The sequence below is a fragment of the Salvia splendens genome, chromosome 10, assembly GCF_004379255.2.
Source record: "Salvia splendens isolate huo1 chromosome 10, SspV2, whole genome shotgun sequence".
Lineage (NCBI taxonomy): Eukaryota > Viridiplantae > Streptophyta > Magnoliopsida > Lamiales > Lamiaceae > Salvia > Salvia splendens.
In genome coordinates this window covers 28,238,773-28,260,888 of record NC_056041.1, presented here as the reverse complement: position 1 = coordinate 28,260,888, position 22,116 = coordinate 28,238,773, and the positions used below count along the sequence as shown (strand labels likewise).

The 22,116-nt window shown below is 39.0% G+C and overlaps 1 protein-coding gene across 1 annotated transcript; it reads left to right on the top strand.

Annotated features, from left to right (window-relative positions):
- The first annotated feature begins 11,859 nt into the window (after positions 1 to 11,859).
- LOC121751477 lies at positions 11,860 to 12,873 on the top strand. Its single transcript, XM_042146226.1, has one exon. The coding sequence runs from the start codon at positions 11,868 to 11,870 to the stop codon at positions 12,837 to 12,839; it is 972 nt and encodes a 323-aa protein (XP_042002160.1). The 5' UTR covers positions 11,860 to 11,867; the 3' UTR covers positions 12,840 to 12,873.
- Positions 12,874 to 22,116: the final 9,243 nt, after the last annotated feature.

Here is a 22,116-nt window from a genome sequence, read left to right as displayed (position 1 = left end):
TGGAGCGTCTTGGTCAGGTGGTCTCTCGATCCTTCTTGGTTGAGTAATCTCTCTTGCCTCGGCTGGTTGTGACGGCTGGAAAAATTCCATAATTGCCCTTCTAATGGCTTGATCATCCATTGCTCCAGTCACTGTCGTATCAAACCATTCTGCTGCCTCTCTCTTCAGCTGTTCATCTTCAGTGTAACCAGAGGATGGCTCTTCGAAGGATTCCTTTTTCGAATACTCCTGTTTCCGAGGGCTGATAGCGTTTACTGTTTGTATGCTCTCTCTGCCCTGTGGCTTTTTTGCCGCTTCATTAATGCCGACCGTAAGTCGCTCTCCTTTAAACTCCAGATTAATTGTCCCATGGCGGACGTCAATGACTGTGTTGGCGGTGGATAGGAAAGGTCTCCCCAAAAGGATCCCAATAGATTCCTCTGCTCCTGGTTCCGTCATTTTTATAACAAAGAAGTCGGCGGGATACATGAATCTGTTCACCTTGACGATTTCATCTTCCAGAACTCCCTCGGGGTAAATGCAAGACCCGTCTGCTAGCTGTATTTCCATATTAGTTTTGACGAGCTTAGCATTCTCCAGCCTCTTGTATATAGAATATGGCATAATATTGATGGAAGCCCCTAGGTCGCACATTGCGTGCTCCATTTGAACGTTTCTGATGGAAATTGGGAGCGTAAATACCCCTGGGTCAGTTCTCTTGGAGGGAAGATCACTAGGTTGGATCATACCGGTCACTTCCTCTGCTTCGACCTTCCTCCTCTTTTCAGCACGCTGTTCGCAGATGTTTGACTCTTCTTTCGCTATGACTTGATCAAGGGCTCTGGATTCAAGGCTTTTATTAAGACTTGTCCTGGATGCTGGAAAACATGCAGTTGAGCTCTGATAAACTCCTTCTGATTTCAGAGAGACTGTGTTGACATTCTCTCGCCCTGCTGGAGGTTGCACTGTAGCCGGAATCTTCCCTTCATTACCTCTTAGCTCGTCCAGTGACATGGCGACCTGAGATAACTGCTTCGTAAGCATTTCTAATGCAGCTCTCTGTTTTCTCTGGGCTTCCTGCATTTCTCGCACAACATCATGGGACTGGTGTGGAATCATATCCCCTGGACCTTCATTTTGCTGCCTGTTATTTCTCTGATTAAATCGGCCTCCTCCATGGCCTTGCTGGTAAAAACCGGAAGACCCATACTGCTCTGGTTGGTTCTGGGACAGATGATTTTGTTGGTTTCCTTGGAAGTACTGTTGGTTCCCTTGGGATTGCTGGTTTCCCCTGTTGTACTGCGGGACATAACTCACCATTTGATTACTTGGCTACCTACCCTGGTTGCTATACTGAGGGGCTTGGTGTTGGTACCCCCATTCTCCTTCCAGTTGTCGGCTTGACCAGTTCGGCTGTCCTCCACTTGACCAGTTCCCTTGAGGTCCACTTGACCAACCTGCCTGACCTCCTTGCATTCTATTCCCTCCAGTGTTTGGTCTATCCAAGATTCGAGCTGGCCAGTTAGACTGCCCGTCAGAGGGCTGTACCTGTTCTGGTTGGCTTTGATTCTGATTAGTCCATCTGAAGTTGGGGTGGTCCCTCCACGGAGCATCTCTCTGCTTCCCTTGGATCCAGTTGCCATTTGTGTTCCAGTGGCCTACGGCGTTTACTTGCTCTACCTCAGGGGAAAACTCACAGTAATAGTAATGATGCTCTTCTGGCGGTGGCGGCGGTCTCGTTTTTTCTACTGCTTCCAGCAGTTTCTTCTCCATCTGCTCAAATCGAGCCTCCAGCTTTTCATCGTTGCGCGCCTCAGCTGCGTGCACTGCTAATCTTCTGTACTGCCCTCGAGATGTTTCGTACGACCGCTTAGCCTCAATCAGCCTCTCCAAAATATTTTTAGCTTGGCTAAAAAGGGCTCGTCATACTCCTGTCTGGCTTCTGTAACTTCCCTTTTCAGGGCACTTGTTTTTTATGTTGGAAAGAAACGATCGAGGAATATCATACGGAACTCAGCCCACGTCCTGATGGATCCTTCCGACAGCCTTGACAGCCAGACACCCGCATTGCCCTTCAAAACGAAGGAAATAGCCTTAAGCCTGTAATCTTCGGACGTGGATCCAGCTGGCACGGGCTGAATATCACAGTATCTGCAGAATTCATCCAGGAAAGCATACGGACATTCCTTCGAAAGGCCATAGAAATGGGACAAGACGACCAGTACTCCTGATTTGATTGAGATTGTCCGCATTCCAAGAGTAGCGGCGATGGCATGTGTGGGCTCTCTCTCATCATGAGCGTGTAGAGAGCCGATTCCCGAGTCGTCAGCGACAACGGCCATCTTTGCTTCCGTTCGTTCTGGTGGTGGTGGTTGTGTTTTCTGCTCGGTGGCTGCTGCTGCTTCTAATGCAGCTCTGCGACGAGTGATGACAACGCTAGCTTCTAACAGAAATGAGTATTCTGCGGCGCTCCCTTTCGGTCGCCCTTTAAACTAAGCTAGAGAACTGAACTAAACTAAGCTAGAGAGCTGAACTAAACTAAGCTAGAGAGCTGAACTACGCTAAATAACTAAGCTAAGCTAAACTAGATGGAAAGTAAAGTCTAGGATGCCTTCTTGTGGTAGCACACCCTCTATTTATAGGCTCGATTCTGCCGCCAGTTGGATAACGATCTTGACAGGGAATATTCGCTCATTCTGAGAGTGAGCGACTCATTGATTGCTACGTGCTGTTCTTCTAGAATGACGACGCTTTTTGGTAACAGATTCGTGACTCAGCTCCGTCCTTGCGTCTCATATTCCAGCACGTGTCCTCTTCTAGAACGTCGTCCTTGATAACAGAATAGTGCGCTATATCCAGCTCATTTCCTCACGTGTTCTTCTTCTAGAAGCCAGCGGTCCCCACCTAACTGCTTGATCACTCCCCCTTGATCAACTCCCCCGATTCTTGGCCTTTTATCACCTTTTGTACTTGTTTGATCAGTTCGACCTTGCTGCCTTGGTTAAGTGGTATTTTTGCACATTTAACACTTGTTTTGCGCGATAAACCGATCATGTAGCATGTATTTCACCCTTAAACCGATGTATGAAATGAGCCTTATCATCGAGTGAGTCTAGGAGACTGGAATAATAGCATCTACAATGTAGCCACCCGACTACATTGCAAGCTCTGAAAAATCCCAACCGATCGCGTGCTTCTCTGCCTCGTTCGTGGATAATCACTCGACCGCATGGCACACTCCGCGACTGCATTGCATTGGCATGGCCACAACAAATTTAATATAATTGATTTTTATTTACAAAAATCCATGAACTCTTGCGGTATAAACACAAAGTTGCAAGATATGATTATATATGATTGTGCTTGATTTTAGTTTGAAGTTCTTATCTACAGATGGAGTGAAACTGGCCTAATGAAGAAAATGATGTCGACGTATGACAACGGAAGTGCCGAAGACACCAAACAAGATGAATGTTATTGCACATAAATGGAGGTGTACCGAAAAAGTTAGGGGAGAAGATAAGATGGAAAGTATTGAGGAGAAGAGAAGATAAAGAGGGAGTCTTTAACCTAAATAAATTTATTAAATTTATTATTTCTTACTTTCTGATTTATTATTTCTTGATTAATATAATTGATTAATAGTCTATTGTTAATTATTCTTAATTAACAGAATTATATAATGCTAATTGAGTTTAGCGTGTTGAGTCTAAAACTACACCATATATACGAGTACTCCATCCGTCCCACAATAAAAACCATATTTTGTCATAAAGTGGGATTGTCATTATTTTGTTTTTATAAAGGAAATAAGTGAAAAAGTTTGTTGGATATGGGTCATATTTTTATTTATTAATTTTATAATATAATGTGAGTGTAATGAGTTAGTGAAGTATGTGATTCAATTGAAAAAATTAAAGGTGTCTTTAAATTGTGGAAAGTCTGAAATAGCAAAATGTTTCATGTTTTGATAGACGAATGGAGTATTTAAAATTATATAATAGTAAAATTTCATAATAGCTCATACATAAAATTAGATCTATGAATTGGTAGAAGAGTGTTTTTATGGTTTTGTTTTATAAAGTCATTCTACTACGTTTCTCTTCTGTTTTTACAATATGGGACAAAACTCTTGTGTTGTAGCTACACTTTGGAAGAAGTTAGTTTTATTTTTCCAAGAAATATAAAAAAAAATCTTTGTCCTTCACCATTATTTTGTAGAATAAATTTGATTGGAGTTAACAAAGAATTATAAAAAGGATACTCCTTCTATCTTATTATTGCTGAGTTGTAATTCTATTTGAATAGTTTCACTATAGTTAAATTATTCTTTATTTGGCAAAATCAATACAATTAAAAAGAATTATAAAAATGATACTCCTTCTATTTTATTATTGCTGAGTTGTAATTCTATTTGAATAGTTTCACTGTAGTTAAATTACTCTTTATTTGGCAAAATCAATACAATTAATTTCTTTTATAGTTAAATTAAAGTAGGACCACATGCCACCAACTTTTTCAACCCATTTTACATTTCTTAAGTCCCATGCCGAATCAAATGGAGATAAATTATACTCACTCCGTCTCACTTAAGATGACACGTTTTATTTTTTAGTTTGTCCCAACTAAGATGACACATTTCCTTTTTTGGAAACTTTCTCTCTTCAATTAATATACCCAACCACTTTTTCTCACTCATATTAAATTATTCATCTTTCATTCTCTCTCTATTTTAATACTTACACCCACATTTTCTCTCTCCAATTAAACACATTAACTCATAACTCCTAAAATCTCGTGTCAGCCAAGGAATGTGTCATCTTAGCCGGGATGGAGGGAGTAGGAAACGGAGGGAATACTAAATTTAAAATTCAAACTCCATTTATTCCTACAAGACTCATATTGAGGGATTGGATCATCTGAGAAGGCGCTAACCAACTTCGATTCTTTGGAGAATTAACGAGGTAAATTGGCTAACTCCGTAGTAAGCATGTTTTAGGTTTCAATTACGCTAAAACATGATTAAATTCAAGTTACGAGCATGATACATGTGAGAATTACGTGAATAGATTTTGTCTAAATAATATGCTAAATAGATCAAGATATTATGTGATCATTTTGTTGCACGCTTCCGCTGCCAACCCCTTCACTTACACCCCTTTAGTGTTATACTCATAGAAAATCATAGCCATAGGATACCTTTAGTGTTATACTCAAAGCAAATCATAGCCATAGGATAGGTAGATTGGATGGGTATGATTTAAACTACCCGAGCTACATTATTCGGCCAATTTCGTACATTATCGAGGTAAAATTGGTAATGTGTAGCAGTTTTGAAACTGCATTTCTGAGATTTTAGCGGAATTAATTTGAGCGACGAACCCAATCTCTCTCCCTCTCTCCGTCAATTCAACTCTCATTCATTCTCTCTTCCTCCCAATTCAACCCTACCCCAAACCCTAGACGCCGCAAAATCTCACCTTCATTCCTGTTTTTTGCCGTCAACAAGACGGAAATTGTACATTATTCCAATGTACGACAACTTCTCGTCATTAGACAACCGATTTCGGTGTTTCAGCATCAGGGAACAATAACTCACGATTTGCAGGTATTTTTCCATCATAAATTGTTTGATTTTTGTAAATGGTTTTCTGTTCATTAGTGACTGTTTTGGTTTTAGGTGATTATCGATTCCAATTGTTTGCGTTTCTGTTCGTTACTTATAGTTTAGTTTTATATTAATTATAGGTTCCAATTTTATGGGGTTGTGTTCATAGGATTATTGTTTCTGTTCATTAAACTGAATCGTTTATGCTTCATCTCCCTCATTGTCAAAATTAATTCTTGATAGCGTAAATTTGGTCATTTTGCAGTCAGTAATTGTGTTTTTGTGCTTAACATCGAAAATGGTGAAAAAAGAATGCCCTTCCGATAGCCAAGCAAGTGAAAAAACATGTGGGTGAACTATATGTTACAACACGCTTTTATACATTATTGAAACATGTGGGTGAACTATATGCTACATTACCTTGTGTTACATTATATGCTTCATAAGGGTACATTATCAACTTACATTAGACTATGAGACATTATTTAGGCATATATGTACATTATTATTTATTAATCTGCTACAGTATTGTGTGTTGTTGTTTGCTTTGTCTACATTAATATGTTTATTGAGTTACATCGTATGCCTCTTAAGGGTTTTGTATTTGCTGACATTAGGATTTGATACATTATCTAAGCAAATGTTTACATTATTTCAAAACGATGTTCTACATTATTATGTGTTAGACTATGGTATGTTACATTAATATATTTGTTCAGTTACATTATCTGCTTCCTATTGGTATAGTAAATAAGCTTACATTGCGCCTTTACACATCATTGCAACTGATATTTACATTATTTCGCACTATTGTTTACATTATAGTTTGTTATTGCTAGTAATGTAATCATGTGTTTACTAGTAATGTAACATTATAACTAATCAATGTAAATTTTTTTGAATAGGTACCAACAGGGCCAGCGTCGATTACAATGATGACTTCGACGATGACATTCCTATTGCATCAGTGCATAGGCTGCGACAAGAAATGCGTGAAGAAACTTTTATTTGCTTACATTAGGATGTATACATTGTTTAGGAAAATGATTACATTATTTTTACTAATGTGCTACATTTTTTTGTGTTGTATTATGTTCTGTGAGATTAATACATTTTTTAAGGTTACATTATATGCTTCATAATGGTAAATTATCTGCTTGCCTTAGGTTGCGATACATTATGTAGGAAAATGTTTACATATTCTGTACTAAAGTGCTACTTAAGTGAGAATTGATGTTAGCTGTCTGTGTGGGTACTATACTTTAACCCCAAGGATAAGTTAACCCCACAGGAAATGAGAAATACTAGGTTACTGGGTTGGTACTACACCCTAGCCCTATGGATTGCTTAACCCTTGGGGACTGTGTGGGTACTATACTTACATTAGGACTGTGTGGGTTGGTACTACACCCTAGCTCTATGGATTGCTACACCCTAGCCCTATGGATTGCTTACATTAGGACTGTGTGGGTACTATACTTTAACCCCAAGGATAAATTAAACGTCTGCCCCTCAGCGAACAAATTAAAATCTACGTTACTCAATAAGAGTCATAATCATTAAACGCCTATATTTGTACATTCGAATTTGTATGTATTTTTAAAAAATGAATTCAAACACGAACTTTGATGTCTTGGTTGATACTATGCCCTAGCCCCATGGATAGCTTAACCACATGGGATGGGATCTAAGTTGGAGCCATTGGGGTTCTTTACGAGAAGTTGTGGCTACTATACCATACCCCAATGGATAAGATAACCTTAATTAGGGGAATGAATCTAACTTCTTGCCCTTAGACAATATTGTTTACTGAGTCGGTACTACACCCTAGCCCCATGGACTGTTAAATCCTTGGGGAATGGATTTAACTTTCGATCTTTAGTGAACAAATAAAAATCTACATTGTTCACTAGGTTACATATACATTAAACTACTTTATTTGTACATTTCAATCAGTATAAATTCTACGAACATTAGCGACTAAGTAATCTACATCATGACATAAGGTAAATCTACATTAAAGTACAAAATTCATACATTATTTTCTGCAATATATTGAATTGACCATGACTCATGTTTTCTACCTTGCATGAACACAAGTTGTACATTATAAAAACGAACACACAATGTAAAAGTTGAAAAATTCGTATCGATTCATGGAAACGAATTTTAGCAGGCGAATTGCAGTTGAATTGTAAGACGATTCTTGGAAATCGATAGTAACTTCTCAAAATTATAGCAGACGAATTGCAATTGAATTTTAAGATGATTCATGGAAATCGATGGTAACTTCTCAAAATCGTAGCAGACGAATTGTAGTTGAATTGTAAGACGATTCATGGAAATCGATAGTAACTTCTCAAAATTGTAGTAGACGAATTGCAGTTGAATTTTGTGTTCTGCAGAAATGGAAACCGTAAAGATGGAGGAGAGAAGAATTAATTATGGAAAAATATTAGAAAATATACTTACCAAACTTAATGGAGAGAATCAAGGAATTGATTAACCGTTTAAAAAAAACACTCCCAACAACGCCCTTTTTTATTAAAAAAATAATTAAATAAAATTCATGTGGCACAAATTTCAGTAATTAGATGTCAAGAAGCAATGGTTAGAGAATGGTTTTGTGTTTTCCAAATATTTGGTGTTAGGATATGAATACATCCCTATAAATATTTCTATAAAATAAATAAATATAATTTATATTTTTAGCTTAATTGAGAATTGAGATGCATTTTCAGCCACTCATTCACAATTTTCGGGCGATGTCGACTACGAATACATTATGCCAACTAGGGGGCATATTTGTCATTTTCGCACGATATCAACTACAGAGACATTATGTCAACTACGATGTCAACAACAAAAATTATTTATGTCAACTATTATGTCAACAACATTTTACAAATAATTAATGTCAACAACAAATATTTTCATGTCAACGACCTATATTATTTATGTCAACAACAACGTTTTACATATAATATATGCAGATATATGTAGTTGACATTATATGTATGTAGTTGACATGGATTATATATGTAATTGATATGGATTGTACACATAGTTGACATTATATGTGTATAGTTGACATGAATTGTATATGTAGTTGACATTATATCTGTGTAGTTGACATGAATTGTATATGTTGTTGACATGGATTGTACACATAGTTGACATTATATGTGTGTAGTTGACATGAATTGTATATGTAGTTGACATGAATTGTATATGTAGTTGACATTATATTTGTGTAGTTGACAAGAATTTTATATGTGGTTGACAAAAAAAAAATTAAAATTAAAATAATAAAATAAATTAAAAAAATTAAAATTAAAAAAATATTTATTGAATAAAATGTACCATGAAATTACCGTTCTTCCCTTTCATAATTAATTAATCTAAAATTTTTTTCCATGTGGCAAATTCTGGACCACTCATTTAATAAAAATGAGTGACTGATAATGCATCTCAATTCTCAATTAGGCTAAAAAATCTCAATTGATCACAACCCTATAAAAGAATAACAGTCTCGATTAATAAATTGGTGATGCAATATGATAATCATTTGGGGTGCGTTATATTGCTAACAGTGCTAACTCATCAACGCAATGTATTAAAAATATCATGACATTAAAATGTCAACATGTCAACATAGTATATTGTAATGTCTACAAAATTATGTGTTGACATTTTAATGTCATCGTGTTGTCATTTTTAATACACTGCGTTGATGAGTTAGCATAGTTAGCAATTAATCACACCTCTCATTTTATATACGAGAATTATGTCATTTATAATCAGTTGGCCATGTATGGTATACATTGTCATTTGACAAGATATTATTAGTGATGCATACCAAATAAGATTTCCATGTGGTATACATGAACTAGGGAATTGAGAAAATTTATTCAAATTTTAAGAGTAAAGGTCAATTTTGGTGCTAAACATATGACCAAAATACGAATTTGGTCCAAAACATTCACTTTTTGAAAAACAGGTCCATAACAAATAAAATTCTTGTCGGAGTAGTCCTTTTTTTACGGTTCCGTCAAAAAACTAACCGGTCATGCCACTGTGCAATTAACGTTGACCGTTAGTTTTTTGACGGAACCGTCAGAAAAAGGACTACTTTATCGACATTTTCATTTGTTTTGGATCTGTTTTTCAAAAAGTGAATGTGTTTGACCAAACTCGTATTTTGGTCATATGTTTAGGACCAAAATTGACCTTTACTCAAACTTTAAATAAAAGAAATTGGGTCTCTAATTTTTTGTCGTTCTAAGAATTGATTTGTTGTAGTGAATCAATTTTAATTGCTGAATAAAGTAAGTAATAAATTACTGAAAAAGTAGGCCTCTCAGCCTCTGCTTATAAGATCAGACTCATTTTTCACCGAGCGACAACTTCAAAAGTCGCCGGCTAAAAAAGAAGTAGAAAGAGTGAAAATGTAGGAAATTTATTAAATTTGGACTTGGGACAAATAAAACTTTCGTCAACCTTACTTCTTGTATCACTAAAAGCAAATCTCGTAGTATTATTATATACTCCCTGAGGAAAGATAAATTATTAAATTAGGACTTAGGACAAATAATACTTTTGTCAACCTTACCTCTTGTTTAGGACAAATAATACGTTTGTCAACCTTACTTCTTGTATCACAAATCTCGTAGTATCATTATATATTCCATCCGTTCTATAAAAATAGGTACTTTTTTATTTTCGTCAGTCTAATAAAAATATTGAAATTTTCATTTTTAAAAGTTATCCCAATTTATTTTTCTTATACATCAAGTTATTTACAACTTATATCACCATTAAAATACTACTCCCTGCGCCTCACAAGAATATGCACCATCTAATTTTAGAACTCTTTTCTCTCTAATGGGATGAGTCTAATTCTCCACTAAAAACACTTTAATTACTTTTTCTCTCTACCTTTCTCTTACTTTACCAATTTTATATTAAAACTCATGCCGAACCTGCATGTTCTTTTGGGACGGAGGCAGGGACGAAACCAGAAATTTGAATAAGCCGTTGCTAAAATTATGAAAAATAATATACATATTGAAAATAATTATTTCAATATTTTACCTCCTTTATTTATTTTATAAATTTATAAAGTGATTAAAACACAAATATAATGAATTTCAAATAGAATTTGACCAAAATATGAAAAAAAGAAAATATATATTTTATATAAATTTAAAAATTCTTGGTATACTAATATTTTTACTTGAATTAAATAGAATTTGACCAAAGTTTTACTCCCTCCGTCCCACAAGAATATGCACTCTTTCATTTTTAGTCTGTCCCACAAGAATATAAACTTTCCAATTTTGGAAACTCTTTTCACTCTAATGAGGTGAGATCCATTCTCCAGTAACAATACTTTAATTACTTTTTCTTTCTACTTCTCTCTTAGTTTCCCAATTTTACATTAAAACCTGTGCCTAATCTAAAGTGCATATTCTTTGGGGACGGAGGGAGTATTATTTAAATGACTACCGATATTTTTATATTTTAAAATAGATATACATAAATTATGATATTATGAAGATATATGTACAAAATAATCTGTTAGGCATAAATTCAGTATTAAACTATAAATCCCAAAAAGTTAGCATACAATATTATTACAAAATATAAACGGTTCAAATTCACAAAATTTTGAAACACTTCTTTACCATTCGCCTCTTTCTCCTCCTCTTTCTCCTCCTCTCTTTTTCATTCTTTGTGTAAAAAACGGTAAAAGAGAAATACACAGCAGCGGCCATGACCATGAGGATACATGGACCGGCATCGGCTAAGCTCCCGTTGGAGAGACCGGTGCCGATCTCTGTATAGGTCCGTCCTTGGACGGAGGGAGTAATAATAATGATATCACTGTCTACTAACACTACTTTAACAATTTTTTCTCTCTTTTCTTTTACTTTACTAATTTTGTCTTTATTACTGGGTCATATCATATGCTTTATTTTATGGGCAGGAGAAGTATTAGGCAGTCAATGGCTTGAAATTCAATCCACAGCCACAGAAGTTAAGAATCCGAACCACGTTCACGAGCTCATGCAAAACTACCTAATTATTCCAATTGAGTGACCATAACGTTAGGCTCAACCCCATTAATTTCCATCCCTCTTTAGCCTTTCCTTTTACGCCTCAAAAATAAAAAAATAAAAGTCAATTTCCTCGACTCCACAAAATCTTTATATCCAAGCAAAAAAAACACCACTTTTACTAACCACAACCCTCTCTACATATACATTTCATCACAAAAATGAACCTCGCTACAACAATGAAGCCGAGCGCAGTCCTCGACGGCCGGCGATTCATAGCCTCGTGCTTCATCCTCGTGGCGCTCCTCTGCATCGTAGCATCCGTCAGCGAAATCCGCCTCGAAGGCCTCGTGAATTTCGGAAAATGCGCCACAAATTATTCTCAAAGTCATATTATCGACGTAGTAGCATCCCCATCGATTTCCTCCTCCGACGAGATCCGAATACTACTCGGAATCCTGACGCTCCCGGACCAGTACCACAAGCGCCACTTCCTCCGCATGATCTACGGGACGCAGCCTGTCTCGGGGGCCCACATCGACGTGAAGTTCGTGTTCTGCAACCTGACCAAGGAGGACCAGAAGGTCCTGGTGGCGCTGGAGATCATGCGATACGACGACATCATCATCCTCAACTGCCAGGAGAACATGAACAAAGGAAAAACCTACAGCTACTTCTCCAGCCTCCCGGAGATGCTGCTCGACAACACCACAGCCTCGCCTTACCCGCCTTATCACTACGTGATGAAAGGCGACGACGACGTGTATTTCCGCCTGCAAAACCTGGCGGACTCCCTGAGGCCGTTGGCGCGCCAGGACTTGTACTACGGGTACGTGATCCCGTGCCCTAGCATGGATCCCTTCGTGCACTACATGTCCGGGATGGGGTATCTGGTGTCGTGGGACATCGTGGAGTGGATTAGGGATTCGGATGTTCCCAAGAGGCACGTGGAGGGCCCCGAGGATCTTGTGTTCGGGGATTGGATGCGTGAGGGCCACCGCGGGAGGAACCGGCATAACGCGAAGTGGTCCATGTACAACTTCCCTGACCCGCCCACGGGGTGCACGCACGAGCTCTGGCCGGACACGGTTGCGGTGCACCTGCTTAAGACGCAGGACAAGTGGATATCTACCTTGAATTATTTTAATGCCACTAGGGATTTGAAGCCCTCGAAACTTTATCATATACCCTGATAAACTTTGAGGGAGTCTAGTTGAATATTGAATTGTGATTATATACGATTTATATTGCCTCTCAATGCTTTAACGGATTCTCTTCTCCATCTCCATTCATGTTTTGCATAACTCTCACATTTTGTGACAACCCTTTTTAAAAGCCTTTGGTCATTAATGAGGCAGGCTAACCATGTGTGACATGCCCATCGCAATTATTGAAATTCTCTTGATCCGAAAGTCGGGAATTCCATTTTGCATTATATATTTGAGATAACATTTTTTCTTTCCTATACAAAATATCAATTCAAGACTTGATTCCACTTTCACTCAGCGTTAGCTCGAAAATGATTTAAGTAAAAAAAACTAATTAGTAATTTTCCACCGAATAGAAAATTATTCAAGGAATTGTGGTTTCTAATATCAGTTTTAGGATTTTCTTCCTATGTACTTGTTGAATTAGGTATATGGCTGGTGTAATTCTCCAAAAATAATTATAACTTGATCAGAAAGTGGATACTTGGTTAATTAGATGTATGGCTGAGTTGATGAATCCATAACCTTGATAAGAGCCATGGTGTTTCGCAAACTGTGTTACATTAGCCATTTTGCTTCCATGGTTTAAACAAAGAAATAATTTTTAGGCAAATGTCTGGATGTAATACCTCTACTGATCACAGTAGAGAGTTCATAGCTCCACCTATATCTGTCATCAATCTAGATAGGCCTTTTCGTGTAAAAGATTTGATCTGTGACTATGGAGCTGATGCTCTCTACTATTTGGGAATATGCAAGCATATATATATATATAGTGCCAATGGAAATTTTTGAAGCGCTGTAATTAGTCTCATTATAAGTTACAAACTGATTATCTTAAATGTCTTTCGGTACTAATAGAAAGTAATTGAGTAGCACAAAACTACAAATACAAACTAGGAGGAAGAAAGCAAACTTACTTGTAACACAAAACTACAAATAAGGACTTTATACAACTTATTTCTTTGTGTTCATGATATTATCTTGTATAAAACAAAATTTTGAGTTTGCTTGGATTATTTGCAAAGAAAAAGGAAAAAAAGTTACAGTTGGAGAATAAAATTTAGAATTTGTTGAATTCATTAACGGGAAACCAAGTTATTAGATTAAAAATTACTCACTCCATCCAACTTAAGATTACATGTTTTCCTTTTTAATTTGTCCCAACTAATATGACACATTTTTTTTTGGTAACTTTCTCTCTCCAATTAATACACCCAACCACTTTTTCTCATTCCTATTAAAATATTCATCTTTCTTTCTCTCTCCAATTAAACACTTAAACTATTAACTCTTAAAATCACGGTGACAAACAAGAAATGTGTCATCTTAACTGTAATTTATTTAATCAATAGCCAATACATTAACTGACATTTTTTTAAAGAAGCACATCATGCAGACACGTTTTACAAGGACATTGGAATTATAATAATATTAATTGTTTTTGTATTAACTTAGTCTAAGTCATGTTCTTCCTCCATCCATCTCGGTAGCCATTGTAACATTTCATCCTCTACATTTTTCTAATTCTTGATTGTCAACTTATAATCATTTAGTCTTAAACTACAATAGAATGGTAAGGGCTGAAGATAAGTTTCAGAATTTTACAAAAAAATTAGCAATAGAAAAAACCAAAAAGAACGTGTGCTGAATGCAATGGTGATGGAAGGAACTCTCTGCTAACTAGTCTCTGAACTTTGTAAGATATTCAAAACTGTCAATTTTGTGATCAAAGCCAAGAAAATAAGTCTTGACGAGTAGTTAGTTATACATCTCTTGTGATGAATGATGGAGTACGAACTAAACAAGCCCAATAGCAGGGACAGCTCGGCTAGCCCAAAGCCCAAGAAAGAGTTCAGTTCGGCCAAGAGTTCAGTTCGGCACAACCTAAGAGTTCGGCCCTAGCCTATAGCTCGGTAAAAGCCAACTAATCAAGCTCTGCTCTCAGGTCGGCATCAAGCTCTACTCTCAGATCGGCAAAACCTGCTCGGCAATAATTCAGTAGTTCGGTCTCAGCATTCGACCGAACTAGGAGTTAGTGGACTCATGAAAGGCCTCCACGACCTCCACTACACCCACGATCTATTTAGTGGTGTCAAGCAGTCATTAACTCATGCAGGATAGTGGACCCATGCAAGGTCGCCACGATCTCCACGACATCCACTACTTAATAAATACTGCATGCCACGATCTTGGAAAAGTATAAATAGAACCTAGGTCAGATAGATAAAGGATCTTCTGTTAACTTCTGTAAAGCTCTCTAGAGAGAAAATAATGATATAGCAAGTCTGTGTGGTAAGCTGTAATTCGCAGATCAAGCAATACAAACCTGCCCCCATTTCTCCCCGTGGACGTAGATTTACCTCAGTAAATCGAACCACGTAAATTTCCGTGTCGTGATATTTATTCTCTACCAGCATTTACAAACATCGGAAATTCGCGGATTCATCACTGGCGCCGTCTGTGGGAAACAGAGAACCAAATTTGTGATAAAGCGAGTTTTTGATCCTCCTCCACCAAAAAAATGCATTCCAGATCACGTAACACCCATAATTCTGTCCGTGACAACCGTGAGGAAGTAAGTCTAGCTCGCAGGTCTGAAAAACGGCCTCGGGAGACATCTACTTCCAGTTCTCACGAAGGAGCAAGCCACTCCAGGAGTCATCGCACAGAGTCTTCCCAGCAGCCCGATTTAAATGAGGTTGTCAAGCTGTTTTTGGCCGAGAAGCAGGAGGAGTTCTTAGCCTTCCTGCAAAAAAGCCAGCAGCCGGAGAAGAAAACGGGGGATTCTCCCTCTTCCTTCAGACATGAAAGTCACTACCGCAGTAGTGACGTGTCCTCCAGGAGAGAGAATCCTCACCCCCGACATGTTCTTCCTCGCCGAACTCCTTTTGAAAGAATTCAGAGGGCACCGGTACGAAGTAGATTGGGACCACATCTCAATCCTGCTGAGACGCCACCCGCTCAGTTCGTACCATTGAACAAGTCAAGAGCGGAAATTTTCGAACTACATTCCGAAATGTTCGAAAAACCAAAACGGATGACGAAATCGGCCACACGCCGAAGTCGTGATGCATATTGCTCCTTCCATCAAACCCACGGTCACGATACCGAGGAGTGCCGAAATTTGGCTGCAGGTATTGATGTTCTTGTGAAAACAGGAACGCTAAAAAAATACCAAAGCAAGCAGCCGAAAAACAAAAAACAAAAAGCAGAGAGGTACGAGCTGCTTTCCTCAGAATCCGAAAAGGCAACAGGATCCCGAAGACGATGACGAGCAACAATATGATGGAGTAATCCTGACCATTGATGCTTTCCCTGCCGGGAAGACTAAATCGTCCCTGAAGCCGTAATTCCGGTTGAGATCGGCATACCCAGTTTCCGAACTCTAAACTTCTTCTCAGCAGAACTGAATGAGGATGGACTGAGAGCCGAGCTAGATCTTGCCGAAGAAAGAATAGAACTGGCCTGCATAAAAGCAGCCAAGTACAAGGAACAAGTAGCCCGGTATTACAACCAAAGGGTGAAGAAGCTGCAACTTCAAGTGGGAGATCTCATCTTGAGAAACAACGAAGTCAGCCGAGCAGAAAAGCTGGGCAAACTCTAACCCACCATCAAAAATTTCCATATCGGGTGTCAGAAGTCCTCGGCAAAGGGTCTTATAAATTGACTCTCAAGTCAGGAGAATAAACGCCCCGAGCATGGCATATTTCCAACCTCAAAAAGTTCCATTTGTAAGAGACAGTTCAGTCAGTCTTATGTGTTTTCTTTGTTTTTTTACTTGTTCTTGTCTCTACGTGCGTTGTGTCTGTCTGTGTGAGTGTCGTCTCTTACAAATATAACTGAGGTATCTCGTTCTTCAAAGGCTGATCCCCTTTTTAGAACATACAAGCCAACGATTGTGTGTCAAAGCTTCTAAAAGAGGATACAAGACCACAATTCAGCTTAAACAAGCAGTTCGTCTAAAACGAACTGCAATAAGCCAACGATTGTGAAGTCCAAGCTTCTAAAGAGGATACAAGACCACAATTCTGCTTAAGAATCAAGCACTTCGTCTGAAACGAACTGCAACAAAAGTCCGATTCTCGTGATAAAACTTGCCTGAATTAGGACAAGGGAAAGTCCAATCCACGCGATAAAACTCGCCGAATTAGGACGACCAAGTTCGGTCAAAGAAGTTTACCTCATAAGACCGAGGACGACCATGTCTAGTCAAAGAGGTTTACTGCATAAGACCACTTCGGTTAACTGGGAAAGTCCGATCCACGCGATAAAACTCGCCGAATTAGGACAAGGGAAAGTTCGATCCCGGCGACAAAAATCGCCAAATTAGAACACAAACCGAGTCCGGACAAAGATGTTTATTTCATCAGGCCAAAGACGAGTCCGGTCAAAGATGTTTATTTCATCAGACCAAAGACGAGTCCGGTCAAAGATGTTTATTTCATCAGACCAAAGACGAGTCCGGACAAAGATGTTTATTTCATCAGACCAAAAACGAGTCCGGTCAAAGATGTTTATTTCATCAGGCCAAAGACGAGTCCGGTCAAAGATGTTTATTTCATCAGACCAAAGACGAGTCCGGACAAAGATGTTTATTTCATCAGACCAAAAACGAGTCCGGCCAAAGATGTTTATTTCATCAGACAAAGACGAGTCCGGTCAAAAGATGTTTATTTCATCAGACCAAAGACGAGTCCGGCCAAAGATGTTTATTTCATCAGACCAAAGACGAGTCCGGTCAAAGATGTTTATTTCATCAGACCAAAGACGAGTCCGGCCAAAGATGTTTATTTCATCAGACCAAAGACGAGTCCGGTCAAAGATGTTTATTTCATCAGACCAAAGACGAGTTCGGTCAAAAATGTTTATTTCATCAGACCAAGGACCTAGTCCGGTCAAAGAAGTTTACTTCAAGGCCATTTTACATAAAGGAAGAAACCAAACTAAGAGAAAGGAGACGAAATCATACTTCGCCAGCTTCGTCTCCACCTTCTCGGTGAGGTTCAGCTTCCTTCTCCTTATCTGCTTCGGCTTCAGCCTCCCCCGTACCCTTATCCAGAATGCCGAAGTGATTCACTTCGCTTTTCGGGGGGGGTAGTGATGGAGTACGAACTAAACAAGCCCAATAGCAGGGACAGCTCGGCTAGCCCAAAGCCCAAGAAAGAGTTCAGTTCGGCCAAGAGTTCAGTTCGGCACAACCTAAGAGTTCGGCCCTAGCCTATAGCTCGGTAAAAGCCAACTAATCAAGCTCTGCTCTCAGGTCGGCATCAAGCTCTACTCTCAGATCGGCAAAACCTGCTCGGCAATAATTCAGTAGTTCGGTCTCAGCATTCGACCGAACTAGGAGTTAGTGGACTCATGAAAGGCCTCCACGACCTCCACTACACCCACGATCTATTTAGTGGTGTCAAGCAGTCATTAACTCATGCAGGATAGTGGACCCATGCAAGGTCGCCACGATCTCCACGACATCCACTACTTAATAAATACAGCATGCCACGATCTTGGAAAAGTATAAATAGAACCTAGGTCAGATAGATAAAGGATCTTCTGTTAACTTCTGTAAAGCTCTCTAGAGAGAAAATAATGATATAGCAAGTCTGTGTGGTAAGCTGTAATTCGCAGATCAAGCAATACAAACCTGCCCCCATTTCTCCCCGTGGACGTAGATTTACCTCAGTAAATCGAACCACGTAAATTTCCGTGTCGTGATATTTATTCTCTACCAGCATTTACAAACATCGGAAATTCGCGGATTCATCAATGAACATTGAACACAGCCTGAGGTAATTGGTGTGATTTGTTAGAGGTCAATCCAGCAAATGAACAGATGCTCAGCGAGTTTTGAAACAAGTAGATCTAAGATATGGAACATATGATGCTCGAACCTCTGAGTGTAACTCTAAGAAAGAAAGAAGAGGTCTTTCTTCTTTTGTTCCAGCCGATTAATGGAATTCCATTTTAATGAAGGAGACTAGATTTATTCTGAATGGGGGAGTGACGCATAACGGTTGTGCGTCGTTATTAATGAAACGCACAACTGTTATGCGTCGTTAAAGTAAGACGCACAACCATTATGCGTCGTTAAGAGACGCATAACCATTATGCGTCACTCCTTAATGACGCATAGTGGTTGTGCGTCGTTAAGTCAGCTTTTAACACCACGAAGACAGTAGCACAACACAGACTTACAGTTTCAATTTCTCTCTCGAGTTCCGACGATTTCCGGCGATTTCAACGTGTTCTCCATAAGATACGGTAATTTGTTCATCAATTTAGCTACACGCTTCATTATTCATGTTTATTTTGCTTTCATTTGTTAGTTTTACCCAATTTATTAAATTAGGGCTTGTTGGAAAAATGTCCATAATTGTTGTTGTTTTAAATGTTTTTGATGCAGAAATCATGCAAGTATTTGCGAGTTTGTATTGGGGTGGTAGAGTAGTTCAACTACCACATATGGGTATTGGTTATAAACCACCTCGTGCGAGGAGCTCCATCATATTAAATTCATGTGTTTCGTATGCTGAATTGGTAGCAATGATATGTGATGCGATGAGAATAGATATAAACCAACACACAATTGAATTATTATGGAGACAATGTATAGTCTTTGCTTCCGCTATGGGTTATACATGTTCTGTGATTTGCAATGATGAAAGTGTGATGTTTATGTTCAACAATGCTCAAAATTCAAGTGGGTGGCCTGTGAGGAGTTCAGAAATCCCACCAGTTGTTGATTATGGTATTGAATCATCTGCGAGGTTTGAACAAATGAGTTTTGACTATGGTATTGGATCATCTGCGAGAGTGGACCAAATGAGCTTTGATCGAAGTATGAATGAGCAGATAGATGTTGTAGATGTTGTAGATGTTGCTGATGTTGGTGTTGAATTGAATGACGAGGTAGAAGTTGCAGATGATCTTGATGAGCCAAGGCCACTATCTGAGACAGAGCCGGACCCCGATCTCAGTGATGGTGATGGTGCTGATGATGTCGGTGGTAGTTCTGATGATGAGATAGTACCATGTAAACCTGTTATGCAAGGTGAACAACCACTTCCGGAATACAATCCTAGTGGGTTTAGATTCTTTCGTGAATTACCAAGTCGTCCGTCTGGAGTATCGGATGATGTTGGTGGCAATAAACACAACCTTTTGTATTGGAATGAGAATGAGCCGCATCGGATTGTGTTGGGAACAAAATTTGATTCCAAGCTACACGTGAAGACTACTATAACTATGTGGAGTTTGTGGAATGAAAAACAGTTTAAGGTTGTCGAGAGCAAATTAAGAAGGTGGCATGTTGTATGCAAATTTCCAGCAGGAACGACAGTAACATGGGCATGCATCATCAGCACCACCGACGCTGAAAAGGCGAATGTAAGTGGGAGGTTTCAGTTACACAAAGGTCGCATGACGATATGTGGGAAGTTAGGAAGTGGAAGGATCGACATACTTGTATAGGCCATCGTGCTAATAGAGATCATGCTAACTTTTAATCCCCAATGATAGCTCTGTTGATTCGACATCATGTGCGGCAATGTGCCGATTTCAAGGTCTTCTCAATAATTGTTGATGTTCAAGACAGATTTGGTGTGTTAATCAGTTATAAGAAGGCGTGGTATGCAAAGAGAAAGACTATAGAGTTTGTATACGGTGGATGGGAGGAATCATTTAGGCAGTTGCCAAGCTACATGTTTGAACTCCAGTCACAGAATATGGGCACAATTGTTGAGTGGAAGCATAACGATCTGTTGAGTCAGAGGCGTACAATGGTGTTCAACTATGTTTTCTGGGCATTTGGGCCTGCAATACATGCGTTCCAGAAGGCCGCACCGGTGTTAACAGTGGACGGGACTCACCTCCGAGGAAGATTTAAAGGTAAGTTGTTTGTTGCTTGTGGTTTTGATGCTAACAAGACATGCTTGCCTATTGCATATGCTGTGGTGGATGAAGAAAACAATGACAGTTGGTCGTGGTTTTTGGATCATATCAGAACTCATGTCGTGAAATACGAGAGGGAGGTGTGCATTATATCAGATAGACATAAAGGACTCTTGAATGCAATGGAGTCTGAAATCATGACAAGGGCCCCGCAGATACACCACAAATTTTGTTTGCTTCATGTGAGGGCAAATGTGTTGAAGAAGCACAAGGGCCCCAATGTGTCCCAAGTTGAACTAGGTACGACACGGTGATCCTATTGTATCAAGCCATATAGCCCGGATTAATGCGACCATCCATTGTCGCCGTTGCATGGTCAAAAGTTGCTTGGAACCTGTCGTGGCGCAAGTCCCATTCATCAATGAAGAACTTATGTACCTTAACCCAATCAGCGCCCTTCCTCCCACGGCGGTGACTTTTACTCAAATGGCCGGAGCTATGTAGCATCCTATCACAGTACTGAGGAATACGCTGGTAGCGGTTAAATTGTCGGCAAACGCGTCCAACCTCGTGTGCCTCGACAAATGACCAGCACACCAAATAAGTATCGCACAAGTACGATGCAGTCGAATCAATGCAGTGCTCAGGGAGGATACAGTCTGCATAGGGTGTCCACACAAACTACAAACAAATAAAATAAAAACCACGATTAATTTCATACTATAGTAAGTAAATTCATTAACTAAGACAACACAAATAAATTTCACCTGGCCAGGACGAATCAGTGATAACTGATCATGATAATGAGCTACTGAATGTCGGGGAGCATTTCCAATTTCAGTAACTCCGTGCCACCTATACATAATATTAATGTCAAAAGTTATAAACAAAATACATAATTATGTGAGTTAATTTAAACAAAAACATTACTTGGCTCCACACGGGGTATACGGCGTGTGCATAGGCGATATCAAGAAGGCTGGCCTTAATGTAGGCATTCTTTCCCACGCCCACAGCTGCAAGAGAACCATAGGTCCACCCACATCTCTTCTCTGTCTGCCTACAGAAGCCTCGCACAAATAATGATACAGGTATGCTAAAGCAGCACTACCCCAACTGATATTAGCCACATCTTCCGGATCGTCTAAGGCATTTAACCACATAATGGGGACCTTGCACCCTGTGGTGTCCGGTAAATAAGCCCCCCTAACAAGATCAGAGCATGTATACGTGCTCTTTGGATGTAAGCATACTCAGGCAGCCCATCACCCAACGGCATCGTCGCTTGGTGGATCAGAGACGTCATCAACAAACCACTGTGCTTCGTTTCTGTTTCTGCGTCAGGTATCCATCCCAACAAATCTCTACACTT